The 21,519-nt window shown below is 44.8% G+C and overlaps 1 protein-coding gene and 1 long non-coding RNA gene across 3 annotated transcripts; one reads left to right on the plus strand and one right to left on the minus strand.

The window, feature by feature from the left end:
- The first annotated feature begins 9,757 nt into the window (after positions 1 to 9,757).
- On the plus strand, positions 9,758 to 14,985 carry LOC144406182 (uncharacterized). 2 transcript variants are annotated; one of them, XR_013467382.1, is made up of 4 exons: positions 10,494 to 10,675; positions 10,769 to 10,824; positions 12,072 to 13,717; positions 14,001 to 14,985. It is a non-coding gene; the product is annotated as an uncharacterized LOC144406182 (long non-coding RNA). The 2 variants fall into 2 exon arrangements; XR_013467381.1 differs by having other exon boundaries at positions 9,758 to 13,717.
- Positions 14,986 to 19,167: 4,182 nt separating this feature from the next.
- Positions 19,168 to 21,188, minus strand: phax (phosphorylated adaptor for RNA export). Its single transcript, XM_040172815.2, has 2 exons — positions 21,066 to 21,188; positions 19,168 to 20,799 (listed from the first exon to the last, which is right to left on the minus strand). Exon 2 carries the CDS (start codon positions 20,790 to 20,792, stop codon positions 19,593 to 19,595), a length of 1,200 nt encoding a protein of 399 aa, XP_040028749.2. The 5' UTR covers positions 20,793 to 20,799; positions 21,066 to 21,188; the 3' UTR covers positions 19,168 to 19,592.
- Between the last annotated feature and the right edge of the window lie 331 nt (positions 21,189 to 21,519).

Genomic DNA, 21,519 nt, shown 5'->3' on the forward strand with positions numbered 1-21,519 from the left:
CCTTAAAAGATATAAGAAGGCTTTCCGTAACGCAAGAGCATCTTATTACTCATCATTAATAGAGAAAAATAAAAACAACTCCAGGTTTCTCTTCAGCACTATAGCGAGACTGACAGAGAGTCACAGCTCTGTCGAGCCGTGTATTCCTTTGGACCTCACTAGTAACGACTTCATAAACTTCTTCAATGATAAGTTTCTGACTATCAAAGAGAAAAGTCTCCTGCCTTCAACCAGTGCCGACCTGTCCTCAGATGTAGGAACCTTGGATGCAGCAGTGGGCCCTGATGCCTGTTTGGATGCCTTCTCTTCCATCAACCTTGATCAACTGACTTCTTTAATTTCAAAGTCTAAATCTTCTACTTGTCTCCGTTTAAGCTGATTAAGGAAGTTTTTCCTTTAGTTAGCACATCCTTATTAGATATTATGAATCTATCTTTGTTGACAGGACATGTACCACAGTCCTTCAAGGTAGCTGTAATTAATCCTCTTCTTAAGAAACCTACTCTTGCTACAGAGGTGTTGGCTAACTACAGACCTATCTCTAATCTTCCCTTCCTCTCGAAGATCCTTGAGAAATCCGTTGCAAATCAATTATGTGACTTTCTACAAAACAATGCTTTGTTCGAGGATTTCCAGTCAGGATTTCGAGTGCATCATAGCACAGAAACAGCACTGGTGAAAATTATGAATGATCTTCTACTTGCATCGGACCAAGGACTCATCTCTTTTCTTGTCTTGCTGGACCTCAGTGCCGCATTTGATACCATAGACCATTGTATCCTGTTGCAGAGACTAGAACATTTCATTGGTATCAAAGGAACTGCACTCTGCTGGTTTAAATCCTACTTATCGGATCGATCCCAGTTTATGCTTGTAAACGGTGAATCCTCAAAGACCACCAATGTTGGTCACGGAGTCCCACAAGGTTCTGTACTTGGACCGATTTTATTTACCCTCTATATGCTTCCTTTGGGTGATCTTATCAGGAAACACCGCATAAACTTCCATTGTTATGCAGACGATACTCAACTGTATCTGTCGATCAAACTAGAAGAGATGGACCAGCTAGTTAGATTTCAAGAATGTCTTGGAGACATCAAAACTTGGATGACCGGCAACTTCCTGATGCTAAACTCAGAAAAAACAGAAGTTTGAATCTTGATAGGCCCAGAGCGCCTTCGAAGCCAGCTGTCACGTGATACAGTTTTTATGGATGGAATTGTTCTGGTACCCAGCAGCACCGTCTGGAAGCTGGGAGTTCTCTTCGACCAGGATATCAGGAATCAGGAATCAGGAAACATTTATTGCCAAAATCTGTCAAACAGACAAGGAATTTTTCTTGGCGGTTGGTGCGTAACAGTAGACAGTGTAACAATAGACAACAAGGCAGCAGTGCCCAAGTAATAAAATAAAGTAAAACGAAATGCTAATGCAATGGGTTAGTAGAATAAGGCTATGGGTTAGTATAAAACAATAGAATAAAGTTAGTTAAAAATTTAAAATATTAAAAAAGTTAAAAATATTAAGCATAAAGTGCACTAGCGAACAAGTGACAAAGTGACGAGTGACGACAAGTGAAAAATTACAGTTAAAGTGACATGTGCAGTATGAAGGGGAGTGACCGGTGGAATGTATAAAACAACTGATAAGTCAGTCAGTGGGGGACCGGGCTCTGTTGATGAGCCCGACTGCCGACGGGAAGAAACTGTTCGTGTGGCGGGAGGTCTCTGCTGAGCCTACTTTGTGATGGAGCTGATGTTCAGCTCCCACTTGAGGTCCTGGGTGATGATGGAGCCCAGGAAACGGAAGGAATCCACAATAGTGACGGGGGAGTCACACAGGGTAATGGGGCAAGATGGGGCTCTGTTCCTCCGGAAATCCACAACCATCTCCACTGTCTTTAGAGCGTTGAGCTCCAGGTTGTTCTGGCTGCACCACGACACCAGATGGTCAGACTCCCACCTGTAGGCGGACTCATCACCACCAGAGATCAGTCCAATGAGGGTGGTGTCATCCGCGAACTTCAGGAGCTTGACGGACTGCTGACTGGAGGTGCAGCTGTGTACAGTGTACAGGGAGAAGAGCAGAGGGGAAAGTACGCAGCCTTGGGGGGAACCGGTGCTGATGGTCCGAGAGCCTGAGACATGTTTCCCCAGCTTCACGTGGTGTTTCCTGTCAGATAGGACGTCTGTGATCCACTTGCAGGTGGAGTCGGGCACGTGCAGCTGGGAGAGTTTGTCCTGCAGCAGAGACGGGATGATGCTGTTGAAGGCAGAGCTGAAGTCCACAAACAGGATCCTGGCGTAGGTTCCTGGGGAGTCCAGATGCTGGAGGATGTAGTGGAGGGCCATGTTGACAGCATCATCCACAGACCTGTTGGCTCTGTAGGCGAACTGCAGGGGGTCCAGGAGGGGGTCGGTGAGGAACTTCAGGTGGGTCAGGACCAGCCGTTCAAAAGACTTCATGACTACAGAGTTCAGGGCGACAGGCCTGTAGTCATTGAGTCCTGTGATCCTGGGCTTCTTGGGGACAGGGATGATGGTGGAGGCCTTGTGGCAGGCTGGTACGTGGCATGTCTCCAGGGAGGTGTTGAAGAGGTCAGTGAACACCGGGGACAGCTGGTCAGCACAATACTTCAGGGTGTGAGGGGAAACGGAGTCCGGACCGGCTGCCTTACGGGGATTTTGTCTTTAAAAGAGCCGGTTAACGTCTCTCTCCAGAATAGAGAGGGTCGTTGCTGTTGGGGGAGGGGAAGGTGATATAGATGTAGAGGCGTGAGCACCTGACGGTCTGGGGGAGGGAGGGGTGGGGGACTGCAGCAGGTTAGTGGAGCTGTGGGGGATGGGATCAGGACATTGTCTTTCGCATCTGCAGTAGAACTCATTCAGCTCGTCTGCCAGGTGGAGGTCATTCATGGAGTGGGGGGTTTTTGGGCTTGTAGTTAGTGAGGTGTTTGAGGCCTCTCCAAACCGAAGCAGAGTCACTTGCTGAGAACTGTTTTTGGAGTTTCTCATTGTACAGTCGTTTAGCATCTCTCACCGCCTTGCTAAACTTGTATTTTGACCCTGTGTACCGATCTTTGTCCCCATTCCTAAATGCCTGATCCTTCTGCAGGCATAGTGTTCTGAGTTCCGCTGTGAACCAGGGTTTGTCGTTGTTGTAACTCACCCTGGTGCATGATGGTACACAGCTGTCCTCACAGAAGCCGATGTAGGAAGTTACAGCCTCTGTGAACTCATCCAGACTGTCAGTAGCAGTCCTGAAAACATCCCAGTCTGTGCAGTCAAAGCACGCCCGAAGATCCTCCAGCGCCTCACTGGTCCACTTCTTGACTTCCCTCACCACAGGTTTGCAGAGCTTTAGTTTCTGCCTGTATGGAGGAATCAGATGGACCATGACGTGGTCAGAGTGTCCCAGTGCAGCACGAGGGACCTTCAACTCTCATATAGAGAAGACTTCAAGGACTGCCTTTTTTCATCTACGTAACATATCAAAAATCAGGAACTTCCTATCTCAAACATCAGTTCATGCGTTTGTCACTTCCAGACTGGACTACTGTAATTCTTTGTTATCAGGCTGCTCTTGTAAATCTTGTAAAATAACTAAGAAAAGGGATCATATTACTCCTGCATTAACTTCTCTGCACTCTTTAACAGACTTCTCTCCCTGTTAAATCAAGAATAGATTTTAAGGTACTTCTCCTTACCTACAAGGCACTTGCTAGTGAGGCACCGTCGTATCTTAAAGCGCTTGTAACACCTTATTGCCCTACAAGGCAGCTGCACTCCATAGATGCTGGGTTACTTGTTGTTTCTATGGTTTTAAAAAGTAGGATGGGGGCCAGAGCCTTCAGTTATCAAGATCCTCTTTTGTGGAACCAACTTCCACTTTCAGTCCGAGGGCAGATTCGGTCAGCTCTTTTAAAGTAAAACATTCATCTCTGATTTTGCCTATAGTTAGGGCTGGCTCAGGTTAGCTCGGACCAGCTCTTAGTTAAGCTACTATAGGCTTAGACTGCCGGGGGACTTCTTAGGAGCTCCACTCTCATGCTCTCGTTCTACAATATTCACGTTTTATTAATGCACATGACTAATTCAGCTTCTTTCTGGGAGTTTGTTGTGCTTTCTCCCCTAGCAGGTCTCCGTAGATTGTAGTTCCTTCTGGACTCTGGTCCTGACACCTGCCGTGGCCCTGCTGACACCTGCTGACACCTGCTGCTGCCATCATTATTATTTTAGATATTAATCATATTACTGTAATCATAAACGAACATTACCCTCTCCTTCTTCTTTGTGCTCTCCCTCCCCACAGGCTTCTGTGGATGGTGGTTCTATCTGATGGTGGTTGCCCCTGCAGTGGTCCTGCTGTGCGCCTGGCTTACTACTCACAATTACTTGAATCATTTCTGTCATAGGAATTGCATGTAATATACATTGTTCATTCCGTACACATGGCATCCATTGTCGTCTGTCCATCCCGGGAGTGGGATCCCTCCTCTGACGTTCTCCCAAAGGTTTCTTCCCTTTTTTTCCCTCTTGAAAGGGTTTTTTCATTTTTTGGGAGCGTTTTTCCTGTGCCGATGGTGGGTTTCGAGAAAGAGCATGTCGTATGTGTACAGACTGTAAAGCCCTCCGAGGCAAATTTGTAATTTGCGATTTTGGGCTATACAAAATAAAATGAATTGAACTGAATTGAATTGATAAGTGACTATTTTACCTGCATAGTTTCTAATATATAATCTAAAATCTAAATATATGTTTTTACGTAGAATTAAATTAAAATTATGCAGGTAAGAGGCAGAATATGTATTTCTTGATTTTGGGGTGCACTTTAAGGGTATGCATTGCATTCCTTTCAAGACTACACATAAAAGCATTTTAACCTTGGTTTCAGCTCATTGTGACAAATGTAAAAGCAGGTGAGGTGAGTCATTGGTGAGAATACGGGTTACAGGCTCTTTGTTTTGGCTCACTTTTCAAAACCAGAGGTTGCCTGGAAAAGATGCATTCAAACAGTAACTTCATAGCACTGAGATAATTCTTGGAATAGATGAATCACATCAGCTCCTCAGATTCAAAGAGAAAACCCTTTTCCTCCACATCGAGCTGTATGACAGACGTTCTCTTCTGAACCTCCATGTACATTTTAAAGATTTAATGATTTTTCTCAGTAGGTGTGAGTTTTCATCATTTAGCTAAGAAAACTCAGTTCGCTTCAATCATGAAGCCGCACACCTCACACAAAGCTTTAGTGTCCTCCACCCAGCTCCAGTCAAACTCGCCTTTCAGTCATTCACTCGACTTCCCAAGTCTGTGTCCCCTCCTATCCTAAACTTCCATCATCATCCATGCTGATTCCCTCTACTTCTCTCCGCCTCCGTCTCCCTTCGGGTGTTGCAGCTTTGACCTTGACAGAAATCAGTAGTCATTGCATGCAGAGACCTTATAAAAATGTTAATGATGACTGGTGGAGGCAGAGAAATGGGAGTGGGGCACATCGTGTCGCACCAAAATCAATCTGTCGAGAGGCCTGCAGGGCTTTACCAGAAGGCCAAACGGTTGAGCAGTCTAATGATGTCACCGCTCTCTCCTCTCCTGAATGCGGCTGGCATGGTTACCGAGAGCACACGCAGCCGGTCAGACCAAGAGGATTTAATGGATATAATGGCTGGTTCTGTAGCACTGATAGTGGCTTTGTTGCTGTTTTATTTTATTTTTACCCGACCACTCCGAAATTATGTTGTCTGTGCTACAACAATGGCTCCTCTACCATCTAATTTCAGCCCGCTGGTTTGATCTTTAAGATGGTCCGGAAGTTGACCATAAACTGGAAGTTGGCCGCGGAAACGACACGGCCGCTAGCTGCAGTCAGTTACATCAGAGAAAACAAGACAGTAGCTCAAGATGGAGAGAGCTTTTGCATTGGAAGTAAAACAAACAGAGGTGCGACATACAGCTGAGAACTACAGAGGAATTCTTCCACATATCAAACAGAAGGGGTGTGAGTGGCAAACGGACCACTTAAAGCACTGCTATGCTAAGCCAGCTGCTAGGCTAAGCTAGTGTTGCTAGTTCTGTCTCCAAGATGATCAAATGTGTGTAGTTTTGTGTTTAAAATACATTAACAATTATACAACAGTGTCTAAAATACACATTTTCTAAAGCAATTACTCATTACTTTAAAAACAACATTGTAACAACAACATTCATTAAACCCCATTAATCAAGATGATTGAATTTCAAAATGTGAAATGAATTACTTAATCTTAAAATCTATTGACAGCCCTAGTTAAAACATTAATATCATTATATCTAACTGTACATATCTATTTATTCACTTATTACAGTTTACATATGCACATACTCTGCACTTTTTGCTATTTTGCACTCTGGTTGGATGTTAAACTGCATTTCGTTGCCTCAGTACTTGTACCCTGTGCAATGACAATAAAGTTGAATCTAATCTAATCTAATCAATATCTTAATATGAATATTGTAAGAAGATCAATATATTGAATGTTAGAATGTTATTATTGGGCTCCCACCATAACATAAAAACCAAGGTTGAATTTTGGAATGCATTTCTGCTGCCAGAGAAAACAGCGACCTGCAAGTAGCGCAGCGTCTTAAATAACGTGTTGTGTGTCTTAATGCGATGCTTTAGAAATTAACACAAAGGGATTCTGTATTTGTTCATGAAGTCTGAAAAGGGTCATTTGGGAAACGTTTTGATAACCGACCGCAGCCAGCGGAGAGAGAGCACCAGCGGACTGACAGCAGCCCCCCCGCCCCACACCCCCCTCCGCACCCCGGCCAAACCGTTCACTCGACCACTAGAAATGGGTTATTTAGCGTGCACAGTCGATACATATGTCCCTTTATTGTTTTAGCGTTGCCATGCCGCTTTGATGATCGCCACCGTCTTACGATGTGAACGGCAGCTCACCACATCCTCGCAACCGTCCTACGATGTGAACGGCAGCTCGCCACATCCTCGCCACCGTCCTACGATGTGAACGGCCGGTCGCCACATCCTGCGTCGCTTTTGACGCAAGCCTAGAAAAATGGGTCGACGCACTGCGTGTCCTTGCGTCACTCTGAAAACGACCCCGTCCCGGCCTCATGACCCCGACTCGGCCAGTACCGGCCCCACGACTCAGGCTCCCTCCCTCCCATCCCGTGGTCTTCTCCCATCCTCCCGTTGTTGATTTGAGGGCCGTCTGGGATGGCGGGGGCTGAGCCGGCGACTCCGGAGGCTTCATGCGTCACGCAGCCGGCGACTCCGGAGGCTTCCCATGTTGTTATTTAATGACACTCAGAAACTTTTTTGGCTCACATGTGTTCTTGTTAGTGCAGATAAACTGAGAGCAGTGTATCAGTGTTGAGCGCTCTGTGCAGCAGTACTGATTGTGTGCTCCTGGTGTTAAACAGCTGTTTTGATGGTGTAGTGTGTGTGGAATTTGTCTGCTGTGTATGTGTATGCAGATAGTAACCTGTCCGTCCCGGGAGAGGAATCCCCCTCTGCTTATCTCTCTAAAGGTTTCTTCCATTTTTTTTCCCTTTCAAAGAGTTCCTCTTGTGCCGATGTGAGGGAGACGGGACAAGGGATGTCTCATGTGTACAGACTGTGAAGGCACATTTGTAATTTGCAATTTGGGGCTTGGGAATTGATATGTGTGCTCAGTTTGCTATTTTTAACACGGACCAGTCATTAATTAAATCAATACCTCTGACCTCACACCTACCATGAATTTACCTCAGATTAACTAAAGATTAATGTGCATAGCCGTCAGTTTATCTCTGAGGCGTTATTGCTGCGTTCCATGTAACAACCCTGTGTGGCAGACAAACTGCAGTTGCGCTAAAGCTGTGAGAATTGCCTCACATCACAGACATGGAGTTTATTAATCTCACACTGATGTCGGCCTGCAGGCAGTGATTTAATGAGCCTAAAAATGGTAAACAGAGGAGTCGCACAGATTAGGAGCAATTCAAGTGAAAATGTGTTTTGTATTTGTGTTGAACATAGTGTGCACGCTAACACTACTGGACTGTCCACACAAGCGACCTATGGAGATGATGCACATTTGAATTTACATTTTTTACATTTACATTGAATTTACCTTTTTTTCTGGGCTTTCAGCAGGCTAGCAGAAGTATAACGGGATAACAAGTGATGAACCACATAAAATAACATACCACGATGCATGATGACACTAGAGCTTCTTGTTCACTGATGGAGAGTAAGGGTGAAAACACTGAAAAAGCCAGTGAGCTAGCTTTCAGACGCATCTCCCAGCCTTCATAGTTATCGCAAAAAGGTCAGTCTAAGTAAAAGAGTACAGTACAGTATTGTTACTGACTACAAACTAGTAGTCTAGTTAATCTACATCAGGTCATGGGCCAATCCTGCTGTATATTTCAATCTACATGGTGCTCTGGTCTTCACAGGGTGTAATTATCACGATCCCCAACATCCACTGGTTTATATGCAGCTTTTAGCATTATCTTTCCTACGATATCTTTTCTAATGCATTACAAACATTGTTAGGAAAATAAATATAAACTGGCATGCGTGTGACTAACTGCTATGAATCCAGTCAAAGACATCAAAGTGGTAGAATCAGGTAGGGTTATGAAATTTACATTTTCAAACTCATATGGGGTTGATGCATTTCTCTGATATACCTCAGTGTCCCAACATACCATTGACCAGCCACAGCCACCAGACATGCTGGAAAGAATATATCTACTATAGCAGCGTTAACATTTTTTATTATCTATTATTTATTATTGCATAGATTAACGCAATAATGTTGACAGGCCAAATTATTCTTGGTGCAATGAGGCTAAACTTTTTTCACTGATTCCATTCTTTTTTCTAAGCCAGGCTATATCTGTCCTCTAAGCTACATGTTGGTAGAATATAAATTCCCTTTCACTTTTTCATTTCAGTCTGACATTGTGTTTATGTTAAGAGTCTCCTGTTTAGCAGCGGGGTTTGGTCTGCTGGGTCCAAACATGGCAGTTGGGCATTCATCCAACTATTAGGTGATGTATACATCCCACAAACATCATTTTTTGTTGATATAGCAGTTGCTAGTAGTAGTATGAGTAGTTTATTGGCTTAAGTGGGTTTATAAGACAAGACCTGCAAAGACCTGTACTTCATTGACCACATCCACTTTTTGCCATATCCCACCCTATCGAGCTGCGATTGGCTAATTCTTTTTCCAACCAGGGTAATAATCTAATGACCTCCTTGAATCACTCAAGAAATGTCAATATTTTAAAAGACGGGCAACATTGTAAAGGTCACAGTCAACTCCCAACAATGTGGAAACCCGGAATCCAAGCTCTTTTCCACTGCCTCTCACATGATGAATTATCAGCAACCCATATTCTCACCGATGTGGGAGACAAATGTGAGATCCGTGCCTAAAGCATTACAGGGACGTGATGGAACCAAAGCAATCCAACCAGTCAGAGAGTCTGGGCGATTACACACTGGTCCACATAATACAAGCCCATTATGTGAGAGCAGATTAATGAGCTCGCCATCCAGTTTAAGGACGCTACTCCATGGACACTGCCACTTGGTCATTTAGAGCAGTGGTCCCCAACCTTTTTTACCTCACGGACCGTTTCCATGTCAGACAATATTCTGCGGACCAGTCGAGAATGTCCGGCGGAATAACGGGGGGGAGGGGTAGTTGTTGCAGGCGGAACGACCGACGGGGAGGGGGGGGGGGGGTAGTAGTCGCGTGTTCTCTGTTTGCTGGTGGGCGAAACTGCCGTGCTGATTTAGAGAGTTACCTGTAAAGCAAGATGTCAAAAGATAAGACATTTCTTTATATAATCCTACAGATGCTTTTTATTCAGCAGTTTAATATCAGATGTACTTACTGCTGCTATTTTTTTCTGAACATGCTTTACGTTTTTGGATTCGTTTGTAATTTGCAATGTAGTATTTTCATCATGCATCGGAAAAGGCTGCCAAAGTGACTTTCGGGTACATGTACACACAAAACGTATGAGGAGAGGAGACGCTGGCCGCTGGCAGTATGTGCCGTGGTGACCATTCCATGGGGCATAGCAATCGGGTGGATGTTCCTCGGGTCACAGCTGTCCCGCACATGCTGCTGGTAGACTAGCCCCCTCCTCGTGCCTTTCCATCATCTAAGCTCCAAATATTTGAATTTGAAACAGCCGTAACAGCCAATGTGGCAGATTGTCAATGCGCCTTTGTCATTCGTCAGCTGCTGATCGCTCATCGGTAGGGCTGCATACTGTTTCACATTGGAGCAGGTATCGATACCTGACACTGTCTTTCTTCAGTACTTTACACACTTTATCATAACATAAATGTAATTTCAATGTAGAGAAAAAATACAAACTTCTCAATCTCACCATTATCATTATGTTATTTATTTGATGAAATCCCTCTTTAGCTCCCTACCTTCCGCATGTCACAGTCAGTTTATCTAGAGATACGTTATCTATTTTTACTTATCCATTAACTTCGTTGCTTTCAGTTTCAACGAAAATGTTACTCATCCATTAGGATAATTTCTGTTTTCGAGAAACATTTATCACTCAACCTTTTCCTTTTGACTTTTCAGTCATGCGACTCTCATGTCTTTCAAGCAGAAAATGGACCCTGCGATGCGATAATGGTATGCTCATTCATCATTGATGCGTAGCTACACTATTTGTATGCAAATGATCAATCATTCAGTTTAGAAATGTACAGTTAATTGTGTTCTCAGGGCAATCTGTCACTGTGTGTACCTGTTGAGTCCACCAACAATCCTCCATCGGCGGGGTGAGTCTTTCACTGAGTTTCATAAATCATAAACTTATGATTATACGTTGAGGTAATAACGGTAACAATTATAAGAGGAGGGAGCTTATTAAATTCATTTGAATTATCGTGGGTTTTAATTTGAATATTTGTGTTTGGGATTGAGTGTGCAGCCAATGACATATGACTGCAGCACAAGGGACACGCCCCTCTGGAAGATTGGAAGCGCTGAGCTGGAGATGGAGCAGACAGACTTCCATATTTCCCAAAATATCATAATTTATTAGTGCCTGAGCCAACTGAAAGTCGGGCGAAAGCCCTATTGTGTTTCGAAGAAGTATTATTATTATTACTTTACCACTTTAATCGCACTTTTGAGGCCTTTATCATATTCAAAAACTCTTGGCGTGCAAATCAGAAGTGCGAAAAATTTAGATATTCTTTGGGTTGCGGATTTGGGGATACAAAAATGGGTCTCTTGCGCCCCCTGGAAGTGCTTCCTCTGGGGACATTTTTCCCCAGTTTTCCTGATTGACTTGAAATTTTGCACACAGGTGCTGTTGGATATGCTCTACAAAAAAGTCAATCATGTTATGCAAATGAGCCTAGCAAGATTTTCCGCCATTTTGAATTTTGTGAAAAACACGTTTTTTGCGAACTCCTCCCAGACGCTAGGTCAGATTCTCACGAAAATTTCAGGAAATCATTATTGGGTCACTGCCATCAGAAGATATTAAAATATATCTCATTGGGTTTCAAAGTTATGGACCAATTAAGGGGTGTGGCCTAAAAGTGAAAGACCTATAACTTCAAAAGTATTTGGCTTGTCCTCATCCCGCTTGATTTTTCCAGAATATTTGAACTTTAGGAGGCGCTGCAGTCGTTCTCTGATATATTGCTGTTTTTTTGCAATTTCCATCGTATTTGGGATTTACAAACGAACAAACTCCTCCTAGAATTTAAACCCGACGCACTTCATTTTTTGGAAAATTGACTGACATCTGGATGGTCAAAAGTAGTTTTGACCATCTAGATGTCAGTATCAAAAAGATACGAAAAGATACGAAAGTTTCACGAAAAAGAGTTTCCGTGAAACTACCAGGGCTTGGCCATTTTGGTCTATTTTCTTGAAAACGTAAGATGTTATAACTCCAAGGAATATTTTTATTTCTGGACGAAATTTCTAATTAATTTCTATTGTACGCCTTAAAGTATTCCCATGCAGTCCATACATCCATCCATCGTCAAACCGCTTATCCTGCACACAGGGTCGCAGGGGGGCTGGAGTCTATCCCAGCCAACTTCGGGCAAGAGACTGGTGGACACACCTACGGGTAATTTAGAGTCCCCAATCAACCTGATCCCCAGAGCATGTCGTTGGACTGTGGGAGGAAGCCGGAGTACCCAGAGAGAACCCACGGAGACACAGGGAGAACATGCAGACTCCACACAGAAAGGCCACTGGGCGGAGTCAAACCCAGGACCTTCTTGCTGTGAGTTGACAGTGCTAACCATCACACCACCATGCTAACCATCACACCACCGTGCCGCCCTATTCTGCAGAATCCTATTCCTATTCCTATCCTATCTGCTCCTCCGTCACGTCGTTTTCCGCCGCGATGCAGAGGGTTTTTGATCATGCCACTCCCGGATGGGAGGCGGCCCGGGGACTGTTTGGGCTGCAGCAGGGAACGCGATCCGTTTCCGACTATTCCATTGACTTTCACACGGGGAGAGTGACTGGAACCAAGCCTCCCTTCGCGATGCCTTCTACCACGGATTATCCAGCCGCGTAAAGGACGAATTGGCAGCTCGGGATCTCCCTGCTGGTTTAAACGAGTTGGTCGCTCTCTCCATTCGGATCGACGGCCGTCTGCAGGAGCGGAGAAGAGAGAGGGTCGCTTACGCAGCTTTAGGATCACCGCCGCGCCAGTTTCCGGAACCTCGGCGGGCACCAACCGAGGGTCGACCTTATGAGTCTATTGCCGGTCCAGAGGCAATGCAGCTGGGACGGGCTCGACTCGCTCCGGCTGAAAGGCTGCGCCGCCTGCAGGGGAACCAATGTACTGCGGTCAAAGCGGTCATTTTGTGAACGCTTGTCCAGTAAAAAGACAGGGCTCACCAGTCAACCAGAGGGCGCTGGTGAGCCGGATGGTGAATTTAGAAATGCCCTCTCGACCCCGAATCCATGCCCAGTTGTTTTTCCAGGATAAGAGCTACACTGTTCCTGTTCTGATTGGCAGATGCCAATCTCCTCGACCGGGACCTGGCCATCAAGATGGGGATTGAGCAAGTAGCTTTGGAAAGACCCATCCGGGCCACGGCGTTGGACGGTCGGCTACTCTGCAGGGTTACCCATCAAACCACCCCTCTGCGCTTGGAGATGTCAGGTAACCACAGTGAAGCACTCACCTTTCATGTACTTCATGCACCTCAAAAACCAGTCATTTTGGGATTTCCATGGTTTAGGAGGCATAATCCGCATATTGACTGGGCTACTGGGACTATATTTGGGTGGAGTTCTCACTGTCACGCGGTTTGTTTAAAGCCTGCATCTGCCATTAGCCGCTCCGTGTTTCCTGAGTCCCCAGATCTCACTGGCGTACCGAAGGATTACCACGACGTGAGGGAGGTGTTCAACAAGGCTCGGGCCACCTCACTACCGCCTCACCGCCCGTACGATTGTGCTATAGACCTCCTTCCGGGACCTCGCCCCCAAGAGGGCGACTATTCTCTCTGTCGGCCCCTGAGACTAGGACTATGGAGAAGTACATCAGCGACTCCTTGGCTTCCGGCCTCATTAGACCGTCGTCAACCCCGGCCGGCGCTGGGGGTTTTTTGTGAGCAAGAAGGACGGATCCCTGCGACCCTGTATTGATTACAGAGGACTCAATAACATCACCATCAAAAACAGGTACCCACTTCCGCTCATCTCATCTGCTTTTGAGTTGCTACAAGGGGCTACGGTATTTTCTAAACTGGATCTACTTAACGCGTACCATTTGGTCAGAATCAGAGAGGGGGATGAGTGGAAGACGGCCTTCAACACTCCCAGTGGACATTATGAATATTTGGTCATGCCATTTGGGCTCACTAATGCCCCAGCTGTTTTCCAGGTGCTGGTAAATGACGTTCTCCGCGATCTGCTCAATGTCTGTGTTTTTGTTTATCTGGACGACATTTTGATTTTTTCCAAGTCTACACAGGAGCACGTGATCCATGTATGGCAAGAGGTGGATGCGTCAGACACCGGCGTAGGAGCGGTTCTCTCGCAGCGGTCGTCTACAGATCAGAAGGTTCACCCATGCTAAAGCTTGCACTGGAGGAGTGGAGACACTGGCTGGAGGGAGCTGACCAGCCGTTTATGGTATGGACTGACCACAAAAACTTAGAGTACATTCGCTCTGCCAAGCGGTTGAACTCCAGACAGGCAAGGTGGGCCCTATTTTTTTACCGTTTTGAGTGTCCTCTATCCTACTTCCACACGAAGAATGTCAAACCTGATGCCCTGTCCCGTCAGTACCAGTCCAGGAGCTGCGTTTAGAGTCCGGAGAACATTCTCTCTCCTGAATGTGTTGTTGGGGCGGTGACCTGGGAGGTGGAAGAGGAAGTAAAACGGTCCCATACAGCGCAACCGGCGCCGAGTGCCTGTCCTGATAACCTTGTCCCAGCGAATCTGCGTTCGAAGATCCTGCAGTGGGGTCACTCTTCCCGCCTGGCTTGTCACCCGGGGGTGATCCGCACGCTAGCTCTGCTTAAACAACGGTTTTGGTGGCCGACTATGGAGAAGGACGCAAGAGAATTCGTCGGTGCCTGCATGATCTGCGCTCAGCATAAGGGCTCTCGCAAGGCTCCATCCGGCCTCCTACATCCCCTGGCCATCCCTCATCGTCCCTAGTCCCACATTGCTTTGGATTTTGTAAACGGTCTACCCCCATCTGACGGTAACACAGTTATTCTAACGGTAATTGATCGCTTCTCCAAGTCTCATTTCACTACCTAAGCTGCCTTCTGCTAAAGAGACAGCAGAATTACTATTACAGAGAGTGTTCCGCCTGCATGTTCTGCCCGTCGAGGTGGTCTGCGGATTACCTGCCTGCCCCTCTGGAATTGTTTGCCTCCCGACGAATCTCCCGGTTTTGGACCCAGCCTGAACTTTCATTAAAACCCCTCTGTCTTGTCCATCGTGTCCGAGTCGTGCGTTTGGGTTCTCCTGTACTCCGGTACCAGTAACCGTGACAATTTTAAGCACTTCCTAAATGCTGTACTTTGACGAACTCCTCTCTGGGACTTTGTCACAGCCTTTTCAAATGTGGACAAAACGGTCCCACAGTGATTAAGTAAAAACTTTTTGTTTTTGTGTTAAGCTGTTGCCATGACAACTGGTTATTCATATTCGAAATGAAGATGCTTATGAGGGACTAAATATGTTCTAATCTTTACTAAACTTGAAAAACACATTAACAGTTATAGATGTAGTTACTTCATATGATTTTAATACTTCCAGACGGAATTTTGGCTCGATAGCGCCCCCTACACGTCTTCATAAAGCAGCCCCAGCAACTGCTGGGATCTAGGTGCACTCACCTGAAGGCATCAGCTTTGATCCAGCTGTACAGATATCTCTTCCTTATCAGCAGAGTAGGCTTGAGAATAATTAATCAAGTTGGTCAAGTTGTTTGTGACCGACATGAGTGGACATGTTTACATACAGGTGTTCCGCAGAGACACATTCAATGTGTTCAGTTCGCAAAATATATCTGCCAGACTTTACAAGTTAATACTTGAGATTAGCTCACATTCTTTGCCTCAACTGAATGGAGGTGATCCTACATATTTATTTACCTTTTGCAGGTCTTTGTACAACAAGGCAAGTAGCCAAGTGGTGAGATATTCTGTTTACAAAGCCAGACTTCGAATCCCACACCAGGCACTAATTTTCTTGTCTTTTTTTTGTTTTTTTGATGGCATGTCCGGCTGACCGCTGACCCCCCCCCCCCGACATGCAAGGGGAGGCGAAGGCCCGTTCATCGCTGCTTGCAGCTTTAATTTAACTTTGTAACTGTATTGCTTCTGCTAGTTATAAAATTCTTTAAAAATGTTAAACTCCAGCCAGTTGACTTTTTATGACTTCTCTTCGCAGAATGGTTTGTAATATTTAACAGATTTCGTTTACCATAAAATTTTAATCAAGTCACAGCAAAAGTGTTAAGCCACTGTATGTCTGACTACGTAGAGCAAGCTTTTAAAAAGTAAAAAGTAAAGTAATGAGCAAAGAATTAACTAAATTAAACTGGGATTACGTGGTTTGCTCAGCCATTCTGTGACAACACTGCGAGCTAGAAACACCTTAGTGACGTGTTATCACCTTTCAAAGCAAATAGGCGCTCATGGAAAAGCCTTAAACTATTAGATATTTCATGTCCACAGAATATATTCTCCCTCCCAACTCACATTTAGATTTGGACAATTGGTCAGTGGTACTTTTAAAATACTGATTATTGTAGTTAGAACATTAATATCCCAAGACACGCTTGATATGCAGACATGTCGGTTTACTTAGAACAGACATCTCCGTACAGTTCTGTTTTTAACAGCACTTTTTATTGGATGCACAACAAACGCAGAGCCAAGCATTCCTTGGAACCTTATCTCGGTTCAGTGCACATTTTGATATGAAATTCAAAGTGTTAGAAATAAGAAAAATGCTCTTAGTACTACCCTACCAAAACCAGGACACTACTTTTCCTACTTAGTTCAGAAGCTGACTATAATTCAGAAGAGAGGGACGGGGGGCAATAGTGAGGCCAGACGGTCTTTCCTCTCCTTTAACATTTACAACGAGAACCACCAACAAACCTTGAACTAACAATTGAAAACGCTGGTGTTGAGGGGTTTTTTTGTCCATCAAAGACACCGAATTATTTGATTATTCGTTTTTTTATCGCTTAAAGGTATAATTTCATAGACAAGTTATAGCCGTAGACTGCACCTCTTTAACATTAGACCTACACAGTTACAACCGATTAACATGAGTATATGGCGCTACCACTGTCCTACCAGCTAGATCATCACATAAAATATCCTCAAATAAAGATCTCTGGAAAAAGAGTGGTGATGAGCCATGTGCAAAACATTGCTCAATAACATCGGAGTTTTGGGATTAAAGTGACATCATCCCCACGGTTGACATGCTTTATAAGCGTCTCCTTTCTCCTCCCAACTGCGTCACCTTTGTTTCAGTTGTTTCAAGTGATGAGTCACTGCCTGTTCTTAGTAGTCCTCTGATGATGTTACCTGACTAACTTTCACTGTGGTCCTCCTGGGCCACTTGCAGTAGCTCAGATGCTACCGTGAAAAAAGACACATTGAAAGTGACATCCTCTCTCTGCCCCAGCATGGCTTTCTTGTCTAATTGTGTTGGTGGCGGCGTTATTGCCTCCCTGTCAACGTCTCCGAGATTAGCTCTGGTGGGTCAGCAGGAGTGCACCGATAAATTTAGATTTGCATTTACTGCTGCTTGTGTGATCATTAGAGGGAGGAAAAAGTCTTTGAACAGCATCCTCGGATGATTGTGATTTGTGACACAGGAAGCGGTTCATGAAATAACCAGATGATTGTTGACGAACCCCAAAGAAAAGATGCTCAGACGCAGAATCTGTCCTTATAATGCTTATTGTTTAGCAACGACGAAATATATTACCATTTCATTTGTTGACAATCTCTCTGAATGCTGATTTCATGCAGCACATCCCTCCCGTCCAAAGAAAAAAAGCCTTGGTCCCATTTGATGCAATGGAAATAAGAAAGCTGGTTGTATCCAGGCAACAAGTTTGTTGCCAGGTGACAGAGACTCAGGTCCTGAGACCAGAGACTGCAACAATTCAATGGATGAGACCAGACACAGCATCAGTCCCCTCCTGCAACTAACACATTTCTTTCATTGCCTTCCCCCATATAGCACACAGTACACACCTGTGTGCCATTATATGGACAGTGAGCTTGTTTCTCTTTTAATGAGAATGCAATAAGCGCCGCATGGAGCTGATGAAGTGAAAATCGCAGGAGGACGATCGTAAAGCTTTATCGGCAAGCCTAATAGCCACATGGCATCATGATGTGCACACTCTGCATCTATCAGAGACGACATACTAACAAAACAAAAAAACAGCCATAAGAGGGGAGACTATTAAACGTGTTTCTGGCCGAACGCTGTGGCTTTCATGTGGTAGCCATTCGCTGAGATAATGATAATTTCCAACACACTCTGGCTGACAAATCTTTCACCAACATTAAAAACTCTTTCGGAGCTGTGTAGGCAGAATGTGTACTTTACCTTGACTTAGATGTAGCTATTTTACGGGGTGGGGGAGGGGGGATCAGGAGATTAGCAGATAGGGAGTTGGACTGTATGCTAGTTTACTGTTCCTGATGTGCATAGAACATTAAACTTCTTTTATCAAAAAGCTACTTGTGAGTTCTGCCCTGCACCAACAAAAAGAAAGACAATGTTAGAAACTAGCTGGTTAAGAAAGTAAAATAATTGGAAGTCAGTTAATATTCTCAGAAGTTGATTAGACCAAACAGCGCCAAAGAGTTGGACTTATTTCTCCAAATAACAGTTTGCTGCTACATCAGCAAGGTGTCTTGCTCAGGGACACTTCGACATGGAGCAGCCGGAGCTCAAACAGCCAACCTTACCAGCGCACCCGCTCTACTCCACGTGCCACCATCAAACCTTTTCTCTCAATAAGTAACATCCATCCGTATTTGACTCTGTTTTATCAAATTACCCCGCCAACATGTACTGTTAAGTAGACGTTGATGCCCCCACCACAATCTGATCGTAGCTGCTACCCACTTGTCAAGTCTGGCAAATGTATAACAAATTCATTCAAAAGGATGGGAGACAAGAAACAAACACTAAATCAGCCATTCTCCAACTCCCTACACATATCTATATATCTGTGTATATATTGTGTATATATATCTATATATGGATATATATATATAAAAAATCTAGAAATATATAGATTGTAATCTATATGTATAGATTATATATATGGCTGATTTAGTGTTTTTTTCTTGTCTTTACCTGCTTCTTTTGCATGTATCATATCCTTTTGTTAACATGTATAAGAGCAATATTCTAAACTGCAGGCATTTGGTCCTTGTGCTAATGTGTGTCTGCCATCTAGTGGAAAACCTCCCTTTTCTGGCTCTTCTGTTTAAGAAAACTGTCTCTGACAATCAGCTCTGAAGACCTGTAAATCACTTGGCTGTCAGGGACTGATCTTGTATGACAGCGCTTCTAGAATTATTCTACAGTAAGTAGCATTGAAAAAACGTCTGCAGTCATTTGAATTTTAAGTCATTGTACTTGAATAGTCTTTATTTATGTTCCACATATTATTTGAATAAATCGATATGCCATAATATCCTAATGAAACCTAAATTGAACTAAAGACATTACTGTAACTGAAAAACAACAATAGTGCTTCACTGTTACGTAGGTTTATGATTGTTAAGAACTTGATTTAAAGGCAAACAACGTTTGTATCACAAATCAGTGTTAATACGTGCTGAAAGCTACAAAAACATGCTGTATAGAACAAAACCAATATTCCTTAAAACATTAACATAAGCAGTCCTTTAATTGCTTAGGGGAGAAAAAACAAAAAAGCACGTTGCAGAGATCCTGTATCTTGTAGACAGTACTTATGCAGTGCATTAAGATAGTTGGGAATCAGATTAATCCTAAACGTCCTTGTTCAGACAGCAGGCACCCCTCAAAAGACCTCCAGGTCGCCAGAGTTGTAGACTACAGCTGCAGTCTCCTCAGTACCCACAGCAGCTTCCTCCTCTTCCTCCAATGACTCCAAGGCCTCATTAGTGTCACTGGCGAACGTCTCGCGGGAGACATCGTCGTGCTCCTGCAGGTTGAGTGTGCCGATAGCCTGCTTCATCTTCTTTGCCACCATATGGCGCCTCCTCTTCTGGGCGGCCTTCTTGCTCTTGCATTCTTTCTCTTGTTCCTCGGCGAATACCTTCCGGACTTGGGACTTACTGATGCTGGGTGTGTTCTTCAGCAGGTTGAGATAGACCCCACCAGGCGTCCTTCGCCTGCTGCCGTCCATAGTGTACACCCCCCCGCTCTCTTCCAGTGTGGCCGTCTCACCAAGCAGCTCTATGGCTTTTTTTTTGCCGATGATTTTGACAATGCGCACTATCAGGTCTTTTTTGGGCTCTTGCAGCCTGTGTGCTATCTCATCGGTCACCCTATCCTCAGGGTCGTCCTCTGTGATCTCATACCGGCCCTTGATGTCCATTTTCGCCACGGGGCCCAGTCTTTCTTTCGCTGGCCTCTTCCTTTTGGCATCTCCTCCTGCCCTTTCCTCACAGTCACGGCCCTTCATGTAATCCTCCAGCTGGGCGTCCAGCATGCTCACCTCTCCCCCATTATTCGTCTGTCTCTCCAGCTCCCTCTCCTTCTCCATTATCTTACGGGCCAGGACAAAGTTATACGTCTCCACACTTCTGCTGGACATACTCACTTCACCCTCCATGCCAAATATGCCCAGCTCGGAAGCAACGGCATCCTGACACTGCTCCTGGACCACGGAGCCCCAAATGTTGTTCACCTTGCGGCCTCCCTGAGCGGCGGGGACGGGCACGCGGACCGGCTCGGACTGGCTGGTGCAGGTGGGCCGCTTGGGGACGCTAGATACTTTCTGCCGCTTTCGTCGCCAAAGAGCCGCCTCCTCGTCCGACGAGTCGGCGTCGCTGTCGCTGGACTCCACCGTCCTACCGGTGGTGCGGTAGGCGGCGGCAGAATGTTGGGCAGCGGCTCTGTCATGGAAGGACTGGCCGCTAAAAGCTGGAGGAACCTGGGGTCGAACTGGAGCCGCGGCGGTTCCCATCTCGGTGTCCGAGCCGGAAATCTCCCCATCTTCAAGATCACCTTCCATTAGATCTCCGCCACCAGACATGAATTATCTGGAAACCACACCAACGTTTATGGCTGTTAACCGATGGTTTAACATTATTGCATCTGCTAAAGTTTAGGCTACAAACTAGCAACAATTGCTAACGTTGAGGCAACCATTAGTTGGGACGCTAGCAATGCTGCAGCAACTACTCAAATAACTCTGGGCTTGAACAGAATAACACCAGATATCTGACACGTTAGCGGGTACCGTTAGCTGACAGTGTGCTTTGCATGGAATTGTGCACTTTCGACTTGATTGGGCTTTTCCACTCACCGTAAATGGCTTTGAAGAGGTTGACAATCTTGAGACCCTGTGGAGGAAATTTGCGCTAGGACGAAGCAACACTTCCGTCTTCCAACTATCAGACCCTTTCAAAATAAACCTACAGGGTAATTTCTCTCACGCAGCTAACGTTACTACCGAGCAAACCAACAAAGTCATAAATATTTATTATATTCCTAAATTTATTGTGTTGAACACATTGGACATGTGTTTTGAAAATAGAAGTAAGAAGGTAAAATATAAGCTTAATGTGGCGTTTCCATTAAGCCATTTAGGTTATCCATTATTAGAATGTAACGTGAACATACCTTTCCTTAGATATTGCGAATGCTCTTTTATTGCAGGCTTTTAACCCACAATCAAACTTGTTTATATCATAACTTTTGCAGGACTAATTTAATCGATGGTATTTTTAAAAGGCTTTTATTTTCTTTACGAAACTGTA

The sequence above is a fragment of the Gasterosteus aculeatus genome, chromosome 4, assembly GCF_964276395.1.
Source record: "Gasterosteus aculeatus chromosome 4, fGasAcu3.hap1.1, whole genome shotgun sequence".
In the NCBI taxonomy this organism is placed as follows: Eukaryota; Metazoa; Chordata; class Actinopteri; order Perciformes; family Gasterosteidae; genus Gasterosteus; species Gasterosteus aculeatus.

What these genes read in the sequence shown, in the direction of transcription:
- phax (XM_040172815.2), bottom strand. Translation starts at nt 20,792, where the DNA reads ATGTCTGGTGGCGGAGATCTAATGGAAGGTGATCTTGAAGATGGGGAG.